Here is a 21,158-nt window from a genome sequence, read left to right on the forward strand (position 1 = left end):
TCTGTTTGCACAGAATCCTGAGCACATATATTAAGAGTAAGAGGCACCATTCATAGAGCCCTTACTCTGTGCCAGGCACTGGCCTGAGCCTTTTGCTTATACTAACTCACTTAATCCTCCTCAAAATTCCAGGACATAGGTATTGTTACTGCCCTTATTTTTTAAATGAGGAATGAAGACACAGCAGTCAAGCAGCATGACCAAAGTCACGTAACGGTGGTAAAAGCAGATTTTGACCACAGGAAGTCTGGCCCAGAGTCCATGTCCCCAACCACTGTGCTGTGACCTCCTCCTCAAAGAATTTCAGACTCCTTATCACATGTTGCTAGGTTTTTTTCTTAGTATCTCTCTTTCCTACTGGACTATGCACTCAAAGTTTCTTCAGTGCCCAGAAAACAAAGGACATGCACTGAATATTTGACTGGGTCACTGACAGTGTCCTTCTCAACAATCAAAAGTAACTAGGTATGTTTTTTAAATTCTAATAAGACAGTTATTCCCATATCTTATATAATAATAATCATAAGTATTTTAGGATTTGCCTGTATAGGGCATGCAGCTATGTCAAAGAATGCACAATGCCCTATAGGAAATGTATGAAAATAAGTCAAGCAAAGAAGTCCATTTGCCTACTAATGCACTGTACATAGCTTGATAAGCAGCAACTTTTCTTGTCTCTCTTGAAATGACAAAGGCACAACAAGAGCTTCAGAGCTGACCCAAATTTTACTATACCACAAACCCTCTTTTTGTAGAGTGCAAGAAAAACTTTAAATCTTTTCAACTTTATTAAGTAGGCTCATATTTGAAAATCCTCATGAAGAAATATTTCAGGAAAATACCAAATGCTTGATAAATAAACCTTCCAATGAGTTTCTAAAATCATAAAAGTTGGCAGAAAATAGCTTTACTGCAGCCTTTTTTTTTTTTTTTTTTTTTTTTAAGCAACAGAGATTATGGCTCACAGGTCCAGGGTTTAGTTTTCATCAAATTCCTTGTGATGTATTTCAAGCCTTGGATGTGCAGATAGTTTAGTTAATATTGGCCCCCTTGAACATAGGAGTGAATCCACCCAATCAGGATTTGCTCTTCCATTCTCAGTGCGTGTGGTCTGGGTACCACCCTCTCTCCCAATGCCCGATCTCAACTGCAGGAGGAGAGCCAGGCCCAAGGCCATCAACAGCCTCCTCTCTGTCTCTCTAATCTCCTGATTAGTTTAATAACATCCACACAGGCCATCAGAGTCAATGAGAGAAAATGAAACTTTCCAAGATATCTGAAAAGGAATCTCCCTTTTTTTTCCTACCGGACAGAAACGAGAAAGGATGTAGGTATTGGAGTTACTACCATCTCACTACCATGTGGTACCTGATACTGAAACCAGTTTCACAGAACACAGAACAAAAGAGATGGCAAGAACATCCTTTGAGCCCTACATCCAGCCGTGTGTACACAGTTAGATGTAATTCTGGACATTTTAGCAAATTATCTTCTTCTCTGAGGCAGTTCGGGTTAGAATTTCTTCCGCTTTCAACCAAAGCCGTCACGGCAGGTATGACCACTATTTGCATTCATTTCTAATATAATACATGGTGGTAATCTCGTTAAACAGATAGTCCTTTTTTCTATTAAAGCAAATGGCCATTCTGTTGATAAAAAGACCTTTTACATTCTATGTACAAAGCACAGAGAGTTAACTTTTGTGATTATACTGCTAATTCTCTAAACACAATCTTTTTCTACTATTGAATCTCACATACTGAATATTCTATATAATAATATGCTGAGTCAATATTATGTATACCATGCGACACAAAAGGCCAATGCAAGACAAAGAGGTGTGTGTGACTCAGCCCAAATAAAGGGCTAACATACATAATTCTAGCTGACATTTAAATAAATGCAGCTGTAGCTGTTCATGGTTTTGTTACTATCAGATTTTGGCAACGGTCATTGAAAGAACAATGAAAAACAAATGAAGATAATTTTAGGTCCTTAAATAATATAAATTTTAAAAATTACATACAATAGTAAGGTAAAGGAAATTTTAAAAATCTATCAATAATTCAAGCAGATTTACTTAATTCTTTCCCAAATATGTAAAGTGATACTCATTATTAATTCCAGTTTATTAAAAATGCTGCCAATTAGAGCTCCCAGCAGAACCTGTCTTCACTGTTTTCCTAGAAGAGAAGCATGTTTCAGTTCATTCTGAAGATGATCTCGTCTGTATCACTACACCCATCCAGGGTTTGGAATGAGCGTTTTGAAACTATTGAATATAAAGCCAAAGAGCATCCCTACCCAAAGAAAATGATGCTAATGTCAAACTAATCACATCCTGACAAGAATTTTAATTGAGTGTGCAGTAACAGTCTTGGTATTGGGGCTTTTCACCAGTAGTTACATCAAAAAATGGTAAAATTATAACCATTATCCTGAACTATGGTCATCTTACAGATGTGATTCACTATCAACATGAAACTTATTAGCATTTACATTAAGACATAAAAATGACTAAGTCAAGTTATACATGCAGGCTATAGGGTTAGTTAATTCAAACAAGGGTATTAATATTGCTATTATTTACTTAATATGCTCCCAGCCTTGTGGCTAGCTGTGCCATAGAGAGATAGAAAAATCAAAGATATTCAGGCCTGGAAAAGGAAATGTGACAAGGAAAAATAAATTATTGGTCCTATTCCCAAATACTTGATATTTTGGAAAAGATTTTATTCAAATTATGGACTAAAAAACCATGACTTAGACAACTTACAAATCTTAAAAATAACAGTAATCATTTTATAAGTGTACCTTTCTTCATTCTAGAAAACGATTCTATTAATTTTCATCAGCAAACAGAACATTTTGTGAATTAACTGAACCTCTGTACACAGAAGCTATTATCTTAGGATCTAAAAAACTACTTCATCTAAATGGACGTATTTGTCTCTTCATAATTTACTTGAAAGTTTTCAATTCTGAGTTTCTCCAACTTAATCCTACTTTTCAGGGACATTTGGTCATTTTTAAATTTCAGACTTAAAATACAAAAATCAACAAATAGAAAGGATTTCTGTGATATATTTCCTGTAGAACCCACTCAATATAATTCAGCATCTCAGGGCATTGATATGGTTTGTTAGCAAGAACGGAGCAATTATCCTACTGATGGTCTGTCTTCGGATATTGAATAACTAATGAGGAGATAATACAGGAAACATTCTTCCCCTGCACTGCCACTACTGTCTTGTCTGCTCCCCGAAGCAACCAAACTGCACAAAAGACCTTCTTTCCTTTATCCCTCCTCAAGACCTATACCTGAGGCCAGCAAACATTTCCTGTGAAGGCTCAACGTGAGGGTCACTCAGTCTCTGTCACTACTACTCAACTCGGCCACCATAGCATGAAAACAGCCACAAACAGACAATATGTAAATGAACGGGCATGACTATGTTCCAGTAAAACTTTTTTTTTTCTCTTGAGGGCTGAACTTGCAGCATATGGAGATTCCCAGGCTAGGGGTTGAATCAGAGCTGTAGCCACTGGCCTACACCACAGCCATAGCGACACCAGATCCAAGCCGGGTCTGTGACCTACACCTCAGCTCACAGCAACACCCGATCCTTAACCCACTGAGAAAGGCCAAGGATTGAACCTGCGTCCTCATGGATACTAGCAGGATTTATTTCTGCTGCGCCATGATGGGAACTCCCTAGAACTTAGTCGTTACTCGTTCCTCTCCTGCCTCTTCCACATCGTATGAAATCATCCTGAACTATCACTCAGATCAGCTTACTTTCTGCTGCCCTTCATCCACCATGCTTATCCATGCCTTCATCTCTCTCTTATTTGGTCTCCCTGCGTCCACTCCTACTCACCTGAAAACTATTCTCTACACAACAGCCAAAGTTTAGCTTTTAAAAATGCAAAAAGCCTAATCATATCACTCCCTCACTTAAACCTCTTCAGTGCCTTCCCACTGTCCATAGGATAAAATCCAGAATCTTGAATCCAGCCCACAGAGCGTGATCTGGGCCCCTGCCTGTGATCCTGACCTCATTTTTACTACCTTTTCCTCTTAGGCAACAGTCCCTCTGGCTCTCTTTCAGTTTCTCAAATGCATCAAGTTCTTACTTTTGAACATCCTAAAGTCTCTGCCTGGAATATTCTCTCTTGCTATGCCATCCAAGGCCTTCTGCTTTTCACTGAGCCAACTCCTTATTCATCCTAAATGAAAGCCAGAAACCTATCAAACAAAAAATTGATAGTTTTGACTACCAAAAAGTTTTAATGCTTAAACAGTAAAAAATTCAAATAAAACAAATAGGTTGAAAGACATTTAGAAATTGGGAAAGTATTTGTAACAGATGTAAGATACAGAAAATTAATTCCTACGTATAAAAAGAGCTCATGTATCAATACAGAAAAACAACAACAAACATCTCTCATTAGAAAAATGGGCCAAAGACACGAACAGGTAGCTCACAAAAGAACAACTATGGTAGACGATTGATATATTAAAAAGTATTCACTACCCTTGGTCATCAAGTATGCAAATTAAAACAATTGGCTATAATTTTTCATTCGTCAAATTGGCAAACATCTGAAAGATAGAAGAGACACATCTGTTTACTATTTCAAGGTCCAAACCTTAAAATAACTGGTACCCCAACACTATTAGAATTTTTATTATCAGAATAAACTGATATTAACTAGACTGGGAAGGTCGTTATTGTTTTGCCTAATCAACAAGGTGATGCTGCCCTGAAATAAACACATCTGAAAATAATTAGTGTCATAGAGGCTATATTCATGTGTACACCACCCCAACAAATGGTCTAATTTCATCGCTCCTCACACGGGAATACCCTGAGAAGACATCGGTTTCTCCTTGCAGTACATGTCTCCTAAGACAGGTGGAAGTGGCTCAAGGAGGTAGCCTTGGAAGAGCAACTCTGCCCTTGCTTACGCCAATTAAGCTGCTCGTTTTTGTTATATTTTTATACCTTTTACAGATTTACTGGCACTCAATACATCCCACAAATTATCTAAAAGAAAAGTGAGGCAATATATATTAAAGTACCAGAGCATTTAGGAAGGAAACTGTATTCAGAAAGCTGTCTTGAGCCAAAGGTTTATTGGTGGTACCTCAAGTAAAAGAAACACACTGTAGTTCTTTTTCTACTTTAGATTTGTTTTCATTTCACAAATTTAAATACATAAACTCATATGTATAATTCACAATAGAAAATTTGTGGATTTTCTTTCCATCAAGTTTATTTAAAATCTTGGTCTAAGAACTCTTTCTGAATGGTGGTAGGAGTCATTCAAGTCATCTGTGATACTGGACTACAGCTACTAAGAAATCTCCACAATCAAAAAAATTGTTTTAGAATAACAATGTTTTCAATGGGGAAAATGAATTTGAGACAGGAGATAATCTGACTCAAAATCACAAAGTTATTTTCCTGTATGTTTTCAACAACAACAAAGGTTTTACAGCTATAAGCTTGTAAAACCTAACATCATTTAAGCAAATTCAGCCTTTGAAGATACCTGATGTTTTTCTCAAGACTATCCCCCACTAATATTTTTAATTTGTGTAATATATTCTGGAACAAGCGTAAGAATTTTTATGGAGGCGGAACACAAGAAAATGTTAACAGTGGAGGAGGGGAATGAATACTCATTTTTTATTTGGCATGTTTCTGTGTTTGAACTTCCTTACTATGTATGCAGTTAAACAGGAATTATTTGCAATGCCACTTCTCCATTTTTTATAAATTTATTTTTGGAAAGTTATAAAAGAAGCAAGAAATAAAGAGTGCTGATATTACTTTGTCAATCACCACAAATATTTATGATTAATTAACACATTATACTCATTCTTACAACTGGTACGACTTAGCAACCTCTGTTCTGATAATCAAACCAAAGATAAAGCCATCTAAGGAAAACAGCTCAGTGGCTAGTAAAGGGAGCTAGACTGGTTCACAACCTTGAAAGATTCATAACTGGTTACAGTCTGCCTAAGATAGACCATTAATCATTAATTAAACCATACTTTTCACTAACAGTTGTGCTTGTCAAATTCACATTATGAGAAGTCATAGCGTGCCAGCTGTATTACACTATCACTAAGAATTAATATTCCATGTTCTTAACCACATGAATATAACTTCAAATGCTTTCCAGTGTACTGTCTCCACATATGATTCTACCTTCTAGCCGTTGGGAAGAAGGGTGTGTTGCTCTCCATTGTCTCAACTCCCCCCACCATCACCCTCTGGGAGGACCCTGCCACTGTAAAGTCAGGACAATAGAAGGGTGACATGCTAGACTGGTGGAAAGAAAAGGTAAAAGGATGAAAGTACAAAAGCTGTGAGGGCAGAGCTGCAGGGTGTGAGAAGACGGCGAATGGCCCGGGGAAAGGTGCTGCAGAGCAGCCAGGGGCAAATGAAGACGCGGACCACCACCGTTGAATGACCATCAGGCAGGTGGAGCATGCTGCTTTAAACGGCACTGCAGAGAAACTGAGCGATGTTTCTCTGCCACTTACATGTAAGTTAGATTGTTCAGATTATACATGATTTATGGATCAGTCAACAAACCAAATTTGTAAATCCTTATGCAAACAGTTCAAAGTGTAAGTTTTTAAATTTCTATAAAATGAAGTTTCTCCAAAAAAAAAAAATCAAGAGGCATATAAATTTGTCTCTACTTTATCAAAGAATTGCTGACATGAATCAAAAGCAAACAGAAAAAAAGATCATACCAAACACGTTCTTGCTATGGCTTGGTGGCAATGAATTAAAGAGAATATCTCTAAAAACAGGGTAAGTATCAAGCAAAGGAGGTTGACTATGTGCTACATATTTTACATGGTTCTTCATCCTTGCAACACCACCACCTGTTAGACTCTTTTAGCCCCATATCACTGATGAGAAAACACATCGCATCACCCTGAGAGGGGGCCCACAACCAGCCACTGAAGAGTTTCCAAATTCGATCAGGTCTGATGCCAAAGCCCTTACTCTGTCCCTTACTTCTTCGTCCCTTGCATCTCACCAAGAAGGCACATGTTAAGTCAAATGGTTAGAAGCTATGAAAAGCAAACCGGGCCTGGCTAATTCTTATGTAGAGACTGGAAAGAATGAAATACTGTCAAGACTACAAGTAGGAATGGAGTCCATTTTGTTCTTCGAATTTCAGGTACACAGCGCCACCTACTGGGGAAAGCAAGGCCATCATTCGCTACAAATAAGGCTTTTGGTAAATGAAATTTTTACCTGAGGCTGAAGCAAAGCAACCAGGGATGTGGGGAGACCAGATTGTACTATAAATGATACTTTCATGGCCTTTAAAGGTGCACAGAGACCTTCCAACAGTTGGGTCCCACTACAAATAAACGAATGAATCAATTACTTAACAGGGAGATTCAAATTTATGCTTTATATATACAATACATAGGATATACCATATATATGTATTTATATACACACATAATATACATATCTCTCTCTCAAGTATTTCTTTCAAGTCTTTTTATATACAGTAGGATGGCATTTAAGGGGTCAAAATAATCAATACTGAGCTAATTATTAGTTTATAGCTAAAAGATAAGAAAATTACAAGTTCTAATAAATGGGCTAGTATATTTTTTGAAGAGAAAATTGGCTGTCTAACTGAAAAGCAACATAAGTATGTCCTAGAAAAGAAAAAAAATTTCAGTGGAAGCTTTGAAGAAGGAAACATTTGGTTTTAATATACTAATATAAATCCAGTAATGCTGACATACCAGTTTGACAGTTTGATCCCATGAGCCAGACACCACAAGCTGTTCACCTCTGGTTTGACTCCAATCAACACTGTACACCTAGAAACATGTTAAAGTGTCATTTAGAAAGTTCAATGTTACATCTCACCTGTTTGATGATAGTCAGAATTAACTAATTCACTTTGGTGTTTTTGTTTTGTTTTTACTTAATCATTTATTTATTTTTGCTTTTTAGGGCCGCATTCGTGGCATATGGAAGTTCCCAGGTTAGGGGTCAAATCGGAGCTACAGCTGCCCACCTACATCACAGCCACAGCAACACGGGATCCAAGCTGCCTCTGCAACCTACACCACAGCTTACAACAATGCCAGATCCCCGAACACTGAGCAAAGCCAAGGATGGAACCTGCATCCTCGTGGATACTAGTGGGATTCATTTCCACCACGCCATGACAGGAACTCCCTAATTCACTTTGTTGAAACATCAAATAAGGTCCTATAAATCTCAGCATGTGTCTAGGAAAGGGAAAGGTCACCTTGTCCAGCCTTACCCTGAACAGCCAAGACTCTATTCTACTGTAGCAGAATTCTACAGAATATTTCCCAACCTTCTTCACTAAAACAAATTATACATATTTTTAAACCTACCAACAAATCACTGTTTGCAGCACCCTGAAGAAATGTCAGAGCAGATTAGAAAGTTACTCATCTAAAAAAGCTTGCTGGGTCAATGTTTATCAGAAAGCATTAAAATTCAATTAATATCCCTTTCTGGCCTTTTCTAGAAAAAGCTTATAGGAATGAGGTGATCCTTTCAGATCTCTTGGTAAACAGCTTTAGTTATCCAATTCTGCTCTCAGTAAACCACTTCAAATGAATTATTTGAAAACCTATGGAAATATTTTAAATTCTGGTATTTTATACAACAGATTATATACAGATTACTACTGCGAGCTAAGTTCAACAAAATGCCTGCATAATTAGGCTTTACAAAAGTAGTCTTGCCACAGACTTGAGTATATGTCATTAAATGTGACTGACCAGCAGGTTATTTTGAATCTAAAAACTACCTTCTTATGTAGGAAGCATGACTGTTTGGGGTTTGTTGTGGCTTAAGTCTGGGTTACTTGTTCTCTGTTGCCTAGAACTACGCCTACCATTTGGAATCTGAATTTAAAACAAACAAGCAAACAATAAGCAATACTGATTCTGTCTTTGCTTAAAACTGACATTTTTTTATCATAGATTTTTTTCACATTAATTTTGATTTTTAAAAATATTCCATTAAGAGATTATTTATCATGACTACTGAGCTTTTGGGGCCCCCTTAAATTATATACCCAAGGTGAGCATTTCACCAGCCCGTTCTGGCTCTGCTGCTGCCCATATTCTTGCAAAAGAGAGAAGGGCAGTTGGAGCACTAAAGAAATCACAGTCTAGCAACAAAGCAGCTATAACATACGCAAAAGGGTCAGCAAAATCCAAAGAGCTGCCGCAGCCATCAGTCAGTTGTGGATGGAAAAAGGTTTGGAAGCAATCAGGAACGATCTTGAGACCTAAGGAGTTTGATTTTACTCTCTAGGCCAGGACGGGGCAAATTTCTTCTATAAAGGGCCTTAAAATATTTTAGGCCTGGAGTTCCTGCTGTAGCTCAGCACGTTATGAACCCAATTAGTATCCATGAGGATGCAAGTTCGATCCCTGGCCTCACTCAGTGGATTAAGGTTCTGGCATTGCCATGAGCTGTGGTGTAGGTCACAAAGATACAGCTTGGATCCCGTGTTGCTATGGCTGTGATGTAGGCCAGCAGCTGCAGCTCCTATTTGACCCCTAGCCTGGGAACTTTATGCCTCAACTGCAGCCTTGAAAAGAAAAAAAAAAAAAAATTGCAGGCTTTACAAGTCATTTGGTCTCTGCCAAAACTACTAAATCAATAGAGAACAAAAGTAGCTCAGAGGATACCTACTAAATGGGCATGACTGTGTTAAAATAAAACTTTATTTACAAATCAAACAGTGGGCTAGGTCTGGTTCTGGTCTAAAAGCAGTAATTGGCCAACCCCTGTTCTGAGCTTATGCCAACAGTCAAAAATAGCCACAATAGGAAATCTTTATTGAGCACCTACTGTTTGCCAGATGTTGTCATAAGCACTTTTCATATTTTATCTCATTTAATCTCCACTTCTATGACGTAGATACTGGGCCAAGGCCCAAAAAAGTTAAGTAACTTGTCCAAATTCCCAAAGCTACTAAGTTGCAGAGCTGAAATCTGGACCTGTGCAGCCTAATCACCGAGTCTGCCCTTCATCCCTATGCTAGGCTGTTTACAACACGCTGTGTGAAGGCACTTTGAACTGGATCTTTTCAGCGAGCATGGGCTATAATATTAAGGAAATAAAACCCTGCCCTTGCTGGTACGGCCCTTCAATGGGGCTCCGTTTGGGCCCAGACTGATTTTATTTTGTCTTCGTGTATTAGCCATATCCATGAACTTAAAGCCCCCATCTATCCACTTGGTAAATTCCCACTTGTCATCAAGACTCAGCCCCTTTACATCCCTTGTGAAATAGGCCTCCCTTGATGAACCCCTCAAGCATCAAAGGGTTAGATGCTTTCTCCTGTGCATCTTGCACCTACCTCTAGTTCCGCATTTACTATATTTTCCTAAATTCAGTGCTAAACTGCCAAACCTGCTAGATTTTTGGAAGACCCCTCATAAGCAAATCGTCTTGTTTATGCTTGTTGCAATGTAATAGACACTCAATAAATATGAGTTAAAATGATTAACCAACCAAATGTTATCTCCATAACCTGCATTGTTGCTAAATAGTTATAAAGAGCTACTGCTTTCATTTTTAGAGGATAACTGAACAAATACAATTAAAAGCTAACATCATCAGCTCAAACTCCTTGGCCTATACATTTCCAATATGACTTGAAATCTTACTACTTCTTATGTTTTAAAACTGCAAGAGCCTCTAGGGGCTCAGAGGGAACCCAGCCCTAATGAGAACAAAAGGCAGGAGGTAACAAAACTATGCTGATGTCAGCACTGCTGCCAGCTGTCCTGTCATACCACAGAGTGGCAACATTACATTCTAGGACAAAACCATGCAAAGACACACATGGGGAGGTTAAAAATGGGATAATAGGTACAACCACTACGGAAAACAGTATGGAGGTACCCAGAAAACTAAACATAAAACTACCATATGACTCAGCAATCCCACTCTTAGCCATACATCTAGACAAAACTTTCCTTAAAAAAGACACATGCACCTGTATGTTCATTGTAGCACTATTCACAATAGCCAAGACATGGAAACAACCTAAATGTCCATCAACAGATGAATGGATTAAGAAGATGTGGTATATATATACACAATGGAATACTACTCAGCCATAAAAAAGAACAAAATAATGCCATTTGCAGCAACATGGATGGAACTAGAGACTCTCACACTAAGTGAAGTAAGTCAGAAAGAGAAAGCCAAATATTTTATGATATCACTTACATCTGGAATCTAATACACGGCACAAATGAACCTCTCCACAGAAAAGAAACTCATGGACTTGGAGAACAGACTTGTGGTTGCCAAGGGGGAGGGGGAGGAAGTGGGATGGACTGGGAGTCTGGGGTTAATAGATGCAAACTATTGTGTTTGGAGTAGATAAGCAATGGGTTCTGCTGTATAGCACAGGGAACTATATCTAGTCACTTGGGATGGAACATGATGGAGGATAATGTGAGAAAAAGAACGTATATACATGTATATGTGTGTGTGACTGGGTCACTTGCTGTACAGTAGAAAGCTGACAGAACACTGTAAACCAACTGTAATGGAAAAAATAAAAATCATTAAAAATGGGATAATAAAGAAGGAAATAAAGATGACTCAGTATATATTTTTTGTTTGTTTTACTCTGTTTAAAATCCTAGGACATGGGAAAGTAAGTAACAGTATAAGCCAGGATACTGTGTTTAAAACACACACAGAAAAACTATAGACCCTAAGTACAAAAGTGTGGTGGGATGGAAAATTCCGCCTCAAACCCAGAAGAGAAAGATCCCAGGAGGGACTTGAGGGCTGGTTAAAATGTCAAAAGCAGAAAGCGGAGGTGAAAACAGTGACCAGAAACTTCCCCAAGGCATAAATGGGGACATAGAGCACCCTAGGGATTAGTAGTGAACACTGCAAGATAACACCAAGGTTTTGTGCCTGGGGATTGTCAGTGATGGTGGCATTAACAGAACTGGAAGACTGGAGGAAGGCAGATAGTGTATAATTTTAGACATAGGGAGTTTGAGGTGACAGCCTGATAGTCAAGTGGAAACGTCTAGGAAGATCAGGGTTTGGGTACTAACCTCAAGCCCTGGAAAAAGCTTACAGCCAGAGAGAAGTTTGAGAGACAGCCCAAAAGGGATGACTAGTTTCCACTCTTCCCACCTCAAGTCAGTTTACTAATCTAGTCAATAAATATTTATTAAGCACCTTCTGTGAACAAGACATAAAGGAAGGAGGATACAGCATTCAACAGCAGAGTTCAGTCCCAGCCTTCATGTATCTTACCTTTCAGCAAGGGAAAACAGACCCTAAGTAAATAAATACATAATTTCGGGTTATGATTTTTAAAATACTACGAAGAAAAATAAAGCAAAGTAAGAAAACTAGAAAACGATGACAAGGGCTGGGGGTCACTGCTCAATAAAGTGGTCAGAGCCTCTCTGAGCAGAGACCTGAGTTCATTGAAGGAGAGAACCCTACAGATTTGAGAGGAAAGGTTTCCAGGAGAAGAGCAAAGAAAGACCCTAAGGCAGGAAGCAGACTGGTCATGTTTGAGGATCAGGAGGGACAAGATCCCAAAGGGCCATTGTTACAAGTTTCTATATAATTTCTCTGAAGAGGCTACAACCATCAACCGTAAGCTACCACCTAGATCACAGCATTCTTCTAACTGCTTTCCTTATCCATTTTCCTTCACCTCCAATCCATTATACAAACTGGATTTTTAGGAAAAAACCTTTGTAAGACACGAATTGGGAGTTCCCTTGTGGCACAGCAGGTTATGGATCTGGCACTGTCACTGCAGCAGTTCAGGTGGCTGCTGTGGCGCAGGTTCGATCCCTGGTCTGGGAACTTCCACAGGCCTCGGGCACAGCCGCGAAAAAAAAAAAAAAAAAAACACGCACACAAATACAAATTAATGTTGCTCCCCTGCAGAGAGCCGCTCAGTGGTTTCAAACCATGTGGCTCCTGCAACTTACCCTCCTCATTCAATCCTGAATTCATTTGTTCGGGTGCTTGTTACCCAAAGGCCAAAATCCTGCAAAACTATGCTTGATGTAGAAATGCACACATATGCACAAAACTAAAAGGAAAAACAAAGAAAATGTAAATAGAAAATTCAAGATAGTGGTTGCTCCTGGGAAAAAGGAAAAAAGGAGGAAGAAGGATGCTGGCAGCACATATACTAAGACTAGAACGATACAGAGATTAGCAGGGTCTCCGCACAAGGAAGACGCAAATTTGTGAAGTGGTTCATATTTTTTTAAACAGGGGAGTTAGGATTGACATATACACGCTACTATATCGAAAATAGGTAAAGAAGGACCTACTGTACAGCACAGGGTAATCTGCTCAATACTGTGTAATAACCTTTGTGGAAAATGCATCTGAAGAAGAATGGATATATGTACGTGTATAACTGATTTTTACTTTGTTGTATACGTGAAACTAATACAACTTTCTAAGTTAACTATACTCCAATAAAATTTATTTAGAAAAAAAAAAGAGGAAGAAGGGTAGAACAACTCTGATCCTTTATTTCAAAAGCTAGGTGATGAATATGTAAGTGCTCATTATATATTTTTTACAAGTCACATATATTTTAAATGCATGAATTACTTCACAGAAATTTTTTTTTTTTTTTTTGGTCTTTTTGCCATTTTCTGGGGCTGCTCCCGCGGCATATGGAGGTTCCCAGGCTAGGAGTCGAATCAGAGCTATAGCCGTCAGCCTATGCCACAGCCACAGTGGGATCCGAGCCTTGTCTGCGACCTACACCACAGCTCATGGCAATGCCGGATCCTTAACCCATTGAGCAAGGCCAGGGATCAAACCCGCAACCTCATGGTTCCTAGTCAGATTCGTTAACCACTGAGCTACAACGGGAACTCCAGAAATTTTTTTTTTAAATCTTCAGTGTCTTTCCACTGATCCTAGTAAAACAGCCAAAATGCTAATTGCTCCAGGCACCCAGCTCAGTTCCTCCCCTTCAAGCATGTATTTCTTTTGCCTCAAACCTGGTCCCCTGGCCTCTCCACCTGAACAGTTCCTTCCTACTGTCCCCTTAGACTCAAGGATGCCCTCCGATCCCTTCCTTGGACAGGATTCCCCTTCTCACAGCCCTCTGCACATCCCCAGTGTTTAGCAGAGTCTCAGTTAGGCAACCAGCAGCCTAAGCCTTTCTCCCAAGAGAGGGCAAGGACCCTGCCTGACTCATTCGTCTTCCCTGCTAAGCCCTGAACAGTCCCCTGCAGACAGCAGAGTTAATCAAATTTTTTGGAATGAATGAAGGAACAGGGGAACAAATCCGAATGGAAAGCATGTCTCGCTTTCGTCTTTTCCCCTTTTCCCAATTTCCCACCCCACTCCCACTCAAATAGTGGACACAGCAAACAGTTAAGTTACCTATCAAAAGAAGAGCAAGAGGCACCTATGCTTTAAGGGCAGGCCCCCTAAAGGCCTACCTTATGAAATTACTCTTGGTAGTGGGGAAGAAAATTAATTGGGAAACTACGAAAAGAAATAAAAAACACTGAACAGTATTTTGCACTGCTTTATGAAATCTGAACCTCATCAAAACCACAGTTTGAGGAGGACAAATTTTATTACTGAATCTAATTCCCAAAGAGCTCGTTTTTAATCTACTGTACAGTACTGCCCTTTTTAAGTTAGTCTATTTAATTAAAAATCATCAAATAAAAACTCTGTTCAGAACGTTCACACTTATCTGTATCAACACAAGGGAAAGGGACACTGACTTTTAATTACTGAGCGATTGGAGAAGGCTACATATTTTCCTTTAATGTGAAACTTAAAAATTTTTTTCATTATAGATATTTTTAAATGTTCATAAGAGTAGTGAGAACAGCATGATAAATCCCCAGGTACCCGTCATAAACCTTCAAAAATTATCAACATTTTATCCGTCTTGCTTCATGTGTTCCAGTTATCCAGTCAGTATAACTGCTGGAATGTTTTAATATCAGAATGCTTCACTCACAAATACTTCAAGAGTAAGAATGTTTTCACACACAAAAAAAGAGAATGTTTTCACTTTTTATACAAGCAAAAGGCCATTTTCATACCTTAGATCAGCTACAGTTCCCTAATATTATCTAATACTCAGTCTGTATTTATATTTCTCAGATTGTCTCAAAAATATCTTTTTATAGTTGGCTTATCTGAATCAGGATTCAAACAAAATCCATATTTTATGCTTAGCTGTTATGTCTCAAGTATTTTCTAATCTAGAAAAGTTCCCCTCCCCACCTCGGTTCTCCTGCCCCCCCACTCCACCAATGACATTTATTTGTTGAAGAAGCAAAGTTATTAGTCCTACAGAATGTTTTACATTCGGGATTTGGCTAATTGTTCAATGTTTCCTCTATCCCTCCTGTTTTCTCTTACGCTAAAAACTTTTGGTTTCTAATGCCATAATTACAGATGTGATTTATTCTATAGTATAGAGTTGAGAGTTTCAAAATAATAATACTGATTTTTCTGAATGCAGTTTTAAACTTCTCTGCAATTCTTTTTGTAACACTGGGGATGTACAATCTAAATACAGAGTTTTTAAATCACTTGAAATAATTATTTTAACTATCTGGTTATGGCACCAATTTGATATACCACTAAGTTAATTTGTCTCTGTTTTTCAGTTTTTAGCACTGCTTTTTTTCTTTTTTACTTACATGGTAATTTTTAACCTACTCTAGAATAAACAGCTGAACATGATTAAAAATGGAAAAGGAAATATATCAAGTTTAATTGTGCCCTTGTTTTTGTTAAAAGAAGAAGGAAAAAGAAGAGAAGGTAGGAGGGAGGAAAGGGAAGTGAGGAAGGGAGGGAGGAAGGAAGGAGGGAAGGAAGGAAGAAAGGAAGGAAGGTAGTTTGGCAAATCTTTTGTGCAGTTTTGAACATAAACACATTTCTAAAGGGAACAAAGAGGTGTGAAATGCATGATCAGTTGTCATTCGGCATTAACATTTTTATGGGTACCCATCATAAACTTTTCAGCTTCTGTTAGGGTAAAAATTGATTCTTTTTTAAAAAAGAAGCAAGATCTTAATAGTATGGCACATCTTTCCTATAAAATGTATAGTTAAATACATTTTCTCTACAACGAGATACTAAGAGTTGCATAGTACTTAGTGCAAAGATAAGTTTTTATAAGCAATGATCAAAAATTTTAAATGGATCAGTTATCTCAACGATTTACAGCAAATTGATAATCCTCACTATTTGACAATGAAGAAAACTTTTTTTTTTTGGTCTTTTTTTTTTTGCCATTTCTTGGGCCGTTCCCACGGCATATGGAGGTTCCCAGGCTAGGGGTCGAATCAGAGCTGCAGCCGCCGGCCTACACCAGAGCCACAGCAACGCAGGATCCGAGCCACATCTGCAACCTACACCACAGCTCACAGCAACGGTGGATCTTTAACCCACTGAGCAAGGCCAGGGATCGAACCCGCAACCTCATGGTTCCTAGTCGGATTCGTTAACCACTGAGCCACGAAAGGAACTCCAAGAAAACTATTTTTTAAAACTTGGGATAAGCACACGGAGAATTAGATATTGAAATAAATACTGAGTCCATCACTTTTAAAGTCACTTTTAGCTTACTTTCAACAGCACAGTGCTTTAAGGCATAAAGTACAGAAACAAAATTCTCGATTCACTCTCTTTTTTCTCCTTGCTGAACATTTTTAAATTTTCCTATTATTTTATTACTATATATTCAGTGGAAGGCTAAGCTAGAGGCATTTTATGGGACTCAAAAGATATAATGGCCTCTTCGGTTAAACAATACAGAGAAGAATCTGATTCCTGCTTTGATGCTAAGTTTAGAAGCCATGCAAAGGGGAAATGTCTATGTTTTTCTTTCTTTTCATTTTACCAAACCCTTCTTCCTTAAGGCCTAAAATATATATCTAGGTCTTAGATTTCCCCTTCTTGCTTCAGTAGCTACTCATCTGACTATATGAAAACTGACTGTTGTACTTAATGTATTCAACACTATTTGTTGAATATTCAACAAATATTCATTAGCTCCTCAAAACTCTGACCTTAACTCAATCTTTTTTTTTCCTTTTTTTCTTTTTTTTTGCTTTTTTTAGGGCTGCACCCATGGCATATGGAGATTCCCAGGCTAGGGGTTGAATCGGAGCTGTAGCTGCCAGCCTATGCCACAGTCACAGCAATGCCAGATCCTTAACCCGTTGAGCGAGGCCAGGGATCGAACTCGCAACCTCATGTTTCCTAGTCAGATTCGTTTCTGCTGCGCCACAATGGGAACTCCTTAAATCAATCCTTTTAAGTGTTTCTGAATATTTGGTGTAAGAGACAAACTTTGAATAAATGCTGTATATTTCTCTTTAATGAAAAATGCCAAGTATCTGGGATTGCAATACTGAGCTTTCGGCTGATTGCCAGAAATTCTTTTTTTAACAGTCTCATGGAGGATGACCCTTCTAAGGGTCCTGCAGTTCTCCACTCTTCACCCTGCCTGGAGTGGTTTGATTTTTTGCTAACAATCGAGAGAAAGACCAGAGGTAATGTGGCAGCTCACAGTGATGGGTGGCTCTCCAGCCTCTGACCTCCCTTTCTCCTTGCTTACAGTTTTGTCCTTCAGGGAAAGCTCTGTCCCTTCCTTGTCCCAGAGGTGAAGGCACAGTGGTAGCTCGTTTCCCTCACAAGTGACGGAGTTAAGACTGGGCATGCGATGCTTTTCTAGCCACCGATAAGGAAAGGTATCCACTGTGGGCCTCTAGGGAACCTTTTCTCAGTCTGAGAAGCAGTCCCAAGACAGGGACACTCACTTTTTTGCTCTTTGACCTCACAGAGTGATGAAATGATAGTGGGAACTATAAGGAGTACAAGAAGAGAAACCCGTTAAGGACAGCAGTCGGCTGGGGAGCAGAAACCCTGGTATCTGACAACGCTGTCAAGCCTAAATTAACCAAACCTGGACCCATCCCACCTCCATACACTTGGTTATGTGAAATAATAAATGCTGATCACTGAAGGTACTTTCAGTTGGGTTTTCTCTTACACTAACAGCCAAGGCATCTAACTGATACGACTGCTTATCAAAAATTGCATTTGGAAAGAAAATGAAGAAGGACAACCTAGAAAAGAATCTGAAAAAATAAAATAAAATATGTCTTTAGTTCAAAAAAACAGTTGCATAATTACAGGCTGATGTAAACTACTGGTTTAACATTAGTTCAAGTGACAAAGACCGAGGTACCTTACTAGCAGACTAAAAGCAACCCAGTACTACAATTTGGCTGAGGAAAAAACACAGCCTTCTTAGGTAATACTGGAACTAGAGGCTCAAGATCATAGTGGTAAAGCTGTATAAAACTTAGCAATAAAAATCTCATTTCTGGAAGAAATCAGGTGTACAACATTAAAAGCAACACTGAAAAACAGGAGGTTACTCAAAGGAGTTTACCAGGAGAGTGAAAGCTATAGAGACCATGTAGTCTGAGGATAGGCTAAAGGAATTACAAATGCACAGTCTGGAAGACAGAAGACTTCGAGGGAAAATGATCCTTATTTTCAAGGGTTCTCCTGGAAAAGGTAGGCTGAACTTAGTCTCACCACATTAGAAAAAGGCATTCAAAGCAATAGTTGGTTGATACTGAATCAACGGAGCAATCAAAAATTTATCAAAGAAGTTATCACGTGAGATAATAAAATTCACTAAGATGAAGTAAACACTGGGTGACCATCATGAGGAACATTCTAGAAGAGTATTTTCCAGAGTAGCAGCAGTACACACACCACTGGTTGTACAAGAGATGATGTATCTGGTACACAGATTTTATTTTATTCAGTATGTATCTAGTTTGCCATTCATTAAATAGATGTACATACTAAGTTAGCCATTAACTTCCACGGTTTCACAAATACATGCTATTCTAGGATAGGTAAAATAATAATGTAAAGTTCATTTAGGAGCTCCTGTCATGGTTCATTGGCTAACAAACCTGACTAGTATCCATGAGGACACTGGTTCATTAAAGTTCATTTAAAGAAAAACATTACATCAATTATCTCCCATTTAACATAACTGGATATATTATTTTATGATCTATTAGTTACAGCCTTAAAATTTATATAGACAAGCAATGCAAGGCACTAAGGATTTAAGAAAGAAAAAACTTTTAAGAGGAAAAATATTTTATTTCCCTTTTTTTTTTTTTTAATAAGGCTGCAGCATATGGAAGTTCCCAGGCTAGGGGCTGAATTGGAGCTACAACTACTGGCCTACACCATAGCCACAGTAACACCAGATCTGAGCCACATCTGCGGCACACCACAGGTAATGGCAATGCCAGATCCTTAACCCACTGAGCAAGGCCAGGGATCAAACCCACATCCTCATGGTTACCAGGTGGATTTGTAACCTGCTGAGCCACAACGGAACTCCCAAAAAATATTAAAAACAAAACAAAACAAAACATTAAGTTAATTACAATATAAATGGTATTAGAAAATGGCAAAAATCATGAAGGTATCACAAAAATGTCTGAATTTTAGACTGGCTGCTTTGTAGGGATTCTTACAGTGAACATCTTGAAATTAAAACTCCTCCTTGGGAGTTCCCGTTGTGACACAGCAGAAGCGAATCTGACTAGTATCCATGAGGACAGGGGTTCAATCCCTGGCCTTGCTCAGTGGGTCAAGGATCCAGCACTGCTGTGAGCTGCAGTGTAGGTCACAGACACGGCTCGGATCCTGCATTGCTGTGTAGGCTGGCAGCTGTAGCTCCCATTCCACCCCTAGCCAGGGAACTTCCATATGCTTCACCTGCGGCCCTAAGAAGCAAAAACAAAAAAACTCCTTTACCAAAGTTGTCTTAGTATTCAGAGGTTCTATGAAATTGCAATCATTTATAACCACATTTATCCAAAGAGCATCTTTCACAATACAATGGAAAAACTAAATTTTTCCATTATTTTCAGTCACAGTCTTAGAAACACTGATTTTAATAGCTATAGCTATCAAATGTCTAGAATCCTCACATTAGTCTACTATCACAAAAGACTAGTATTCGTGCTTTGAATAAGCATATACTGAAAACTTTCTATGGGCCAGGCACCACAGTAGGCACAAATTTGAAAGAAAATTTGTAGGTTTTCATTTGAAGCGTCTACTGCCTCTGCGGGAAAAATTTTAAAACATTCAAGGTGAAGTATCAAAAGAGAATGTCTTTACCATCATGTTCATTAAAAGCACATATGTTTTTTAATATGACTGAAGGCCATAATATTTGCCACATTAACCACCCCCCCACACATAATATCTAGCACATGAACAAGATTTGGGTTTTAAATTTCTTCAGGAAGTTCCACCTTATATTCAGTATTTCATGCTCTTGTTTCAATATATTCTGAAAATCCTTAGGAATTACAGTGGAGCCCTAAAGGCACTCAGGATGTTTGCGAAAAGTCCGCCTACCTCTACCTTAAGGCAGTGTTTGGAGGCAAATCCTTACAGCGTAAATGCAGTGGGTCTCTCTGGAGGAAATGGTAGCACAGTGTACTTCCTACTGGAGGCGTTTTACTGACTAATGAGAAGCCTGACCTTTTCTTCTTTCCCTGCTCCTTAGGCCAAGGTATTTTCTGTTTGAATAATCAAATAACATGTGACATCTAACATGGACAAGAAACATGAAAGCATAAACTTCCTGTCCCCCGGAGACGCTTCCCCCTGTTTCCACCCCCAATGGATTTCATCCAAAGAAAATCAATCCGCCCAGAAAGGTCTCCTTCCTACCTCCTGAGTGTGCTCCTTGTAGACCTGCAGAGGCCCCGCGGCTCCAGCGGTGTCCCAGAGCTGCAAGGAGCCATCGCCGCTGCAGGTGACCAGCACATGCTCATTGTTCTCACTCCAGGTCACGTCAAACAAAGCATCAGTCCAGTCAAAGCTGCACCAGGAAAATTTTAAAAATCGAGTTACATAGGGAGCTGAACATAAAATAACAATCATCATTTTCCCTTTTTTTTTTTTTTTTTGCTATTTTAGGGCCACGCCTGTGCTTATGAAGGTTCCCAGGTTAGGGGTCAAATCAGAATATAGCTG

General features: G+C 38.8%; 1 protein-coding gene, 1 long non-coding RNA gene and 1 pseudogene across 4 annotated transcripts in view; 1 reads left to right on the forward strand and 2 right to left on the reverse strand.

Moving 5' to 3' along the window:
* LOC146405986 (uncharacterized) overlaps positions 1-21,158 on the reverse strand; it is a 436,419-nt gene that overhangs the window by 351,222 nt on the left and 64,039 nt on the right. The window lies entirely within an intron of this gene.
* The window catches only part of PEX7 (peroxisomal biogenesis factor 7), an 88,663-nt gene that overhangs the window by 64,712 nt on the left and 2,793 nt on the right, over positions 1-21,158 (reverse strand). For 2 of the 3 annotated variants that reach the window (XM_084955471.1, XM_084955480.1), the window contains exons 3-6: positions 20,853-21,003; positions 13,046-13,149; positions 7,802-7,879; positions 7,293-7,401 (exon numbers count right to left, since the gene is read on the reverse strand). In XM_084955471.1, coding sequence (XP_084811597.1) covers positions 7,293-7,401; positions 7,802-7,879; positions 13,046-13,054 — 196 coding nt within the window. In that variant the 5' untranslated portion in view covers positions 13,055-13,149; positions 20,853-21,003. The remainder of the gene's footprint in view (positions 1-7,292; positions 7,402-7,801; positions 7,880-13,045; positions 13,150-20,852; positions 21,004-21,158) is intronic. The other variant, XM_021087521.2, reaches the window with a different exon arrangement.
* LOC146405987 (U6 spliceosomal RNA) lies at positions 13,234-13,329 on the forward strand (annotated as a pseudogene).

This window comes from Sus scrofa, chromosome 1, assembly GCF_054392235.1.
Source record: "Sus scrofa isolate SSC_HxYL_T2T_F1_AM1 chromosome 1, Sscrofa_HxYL_maternal_Yorkshire_Landrace_v2.0, whole genome shotgun sequence".
NCBI lineage: Eukaryota > Metazoa > Chordata > Mammalia > Artiodactyla > Suidae > Sus > Sus scrofa.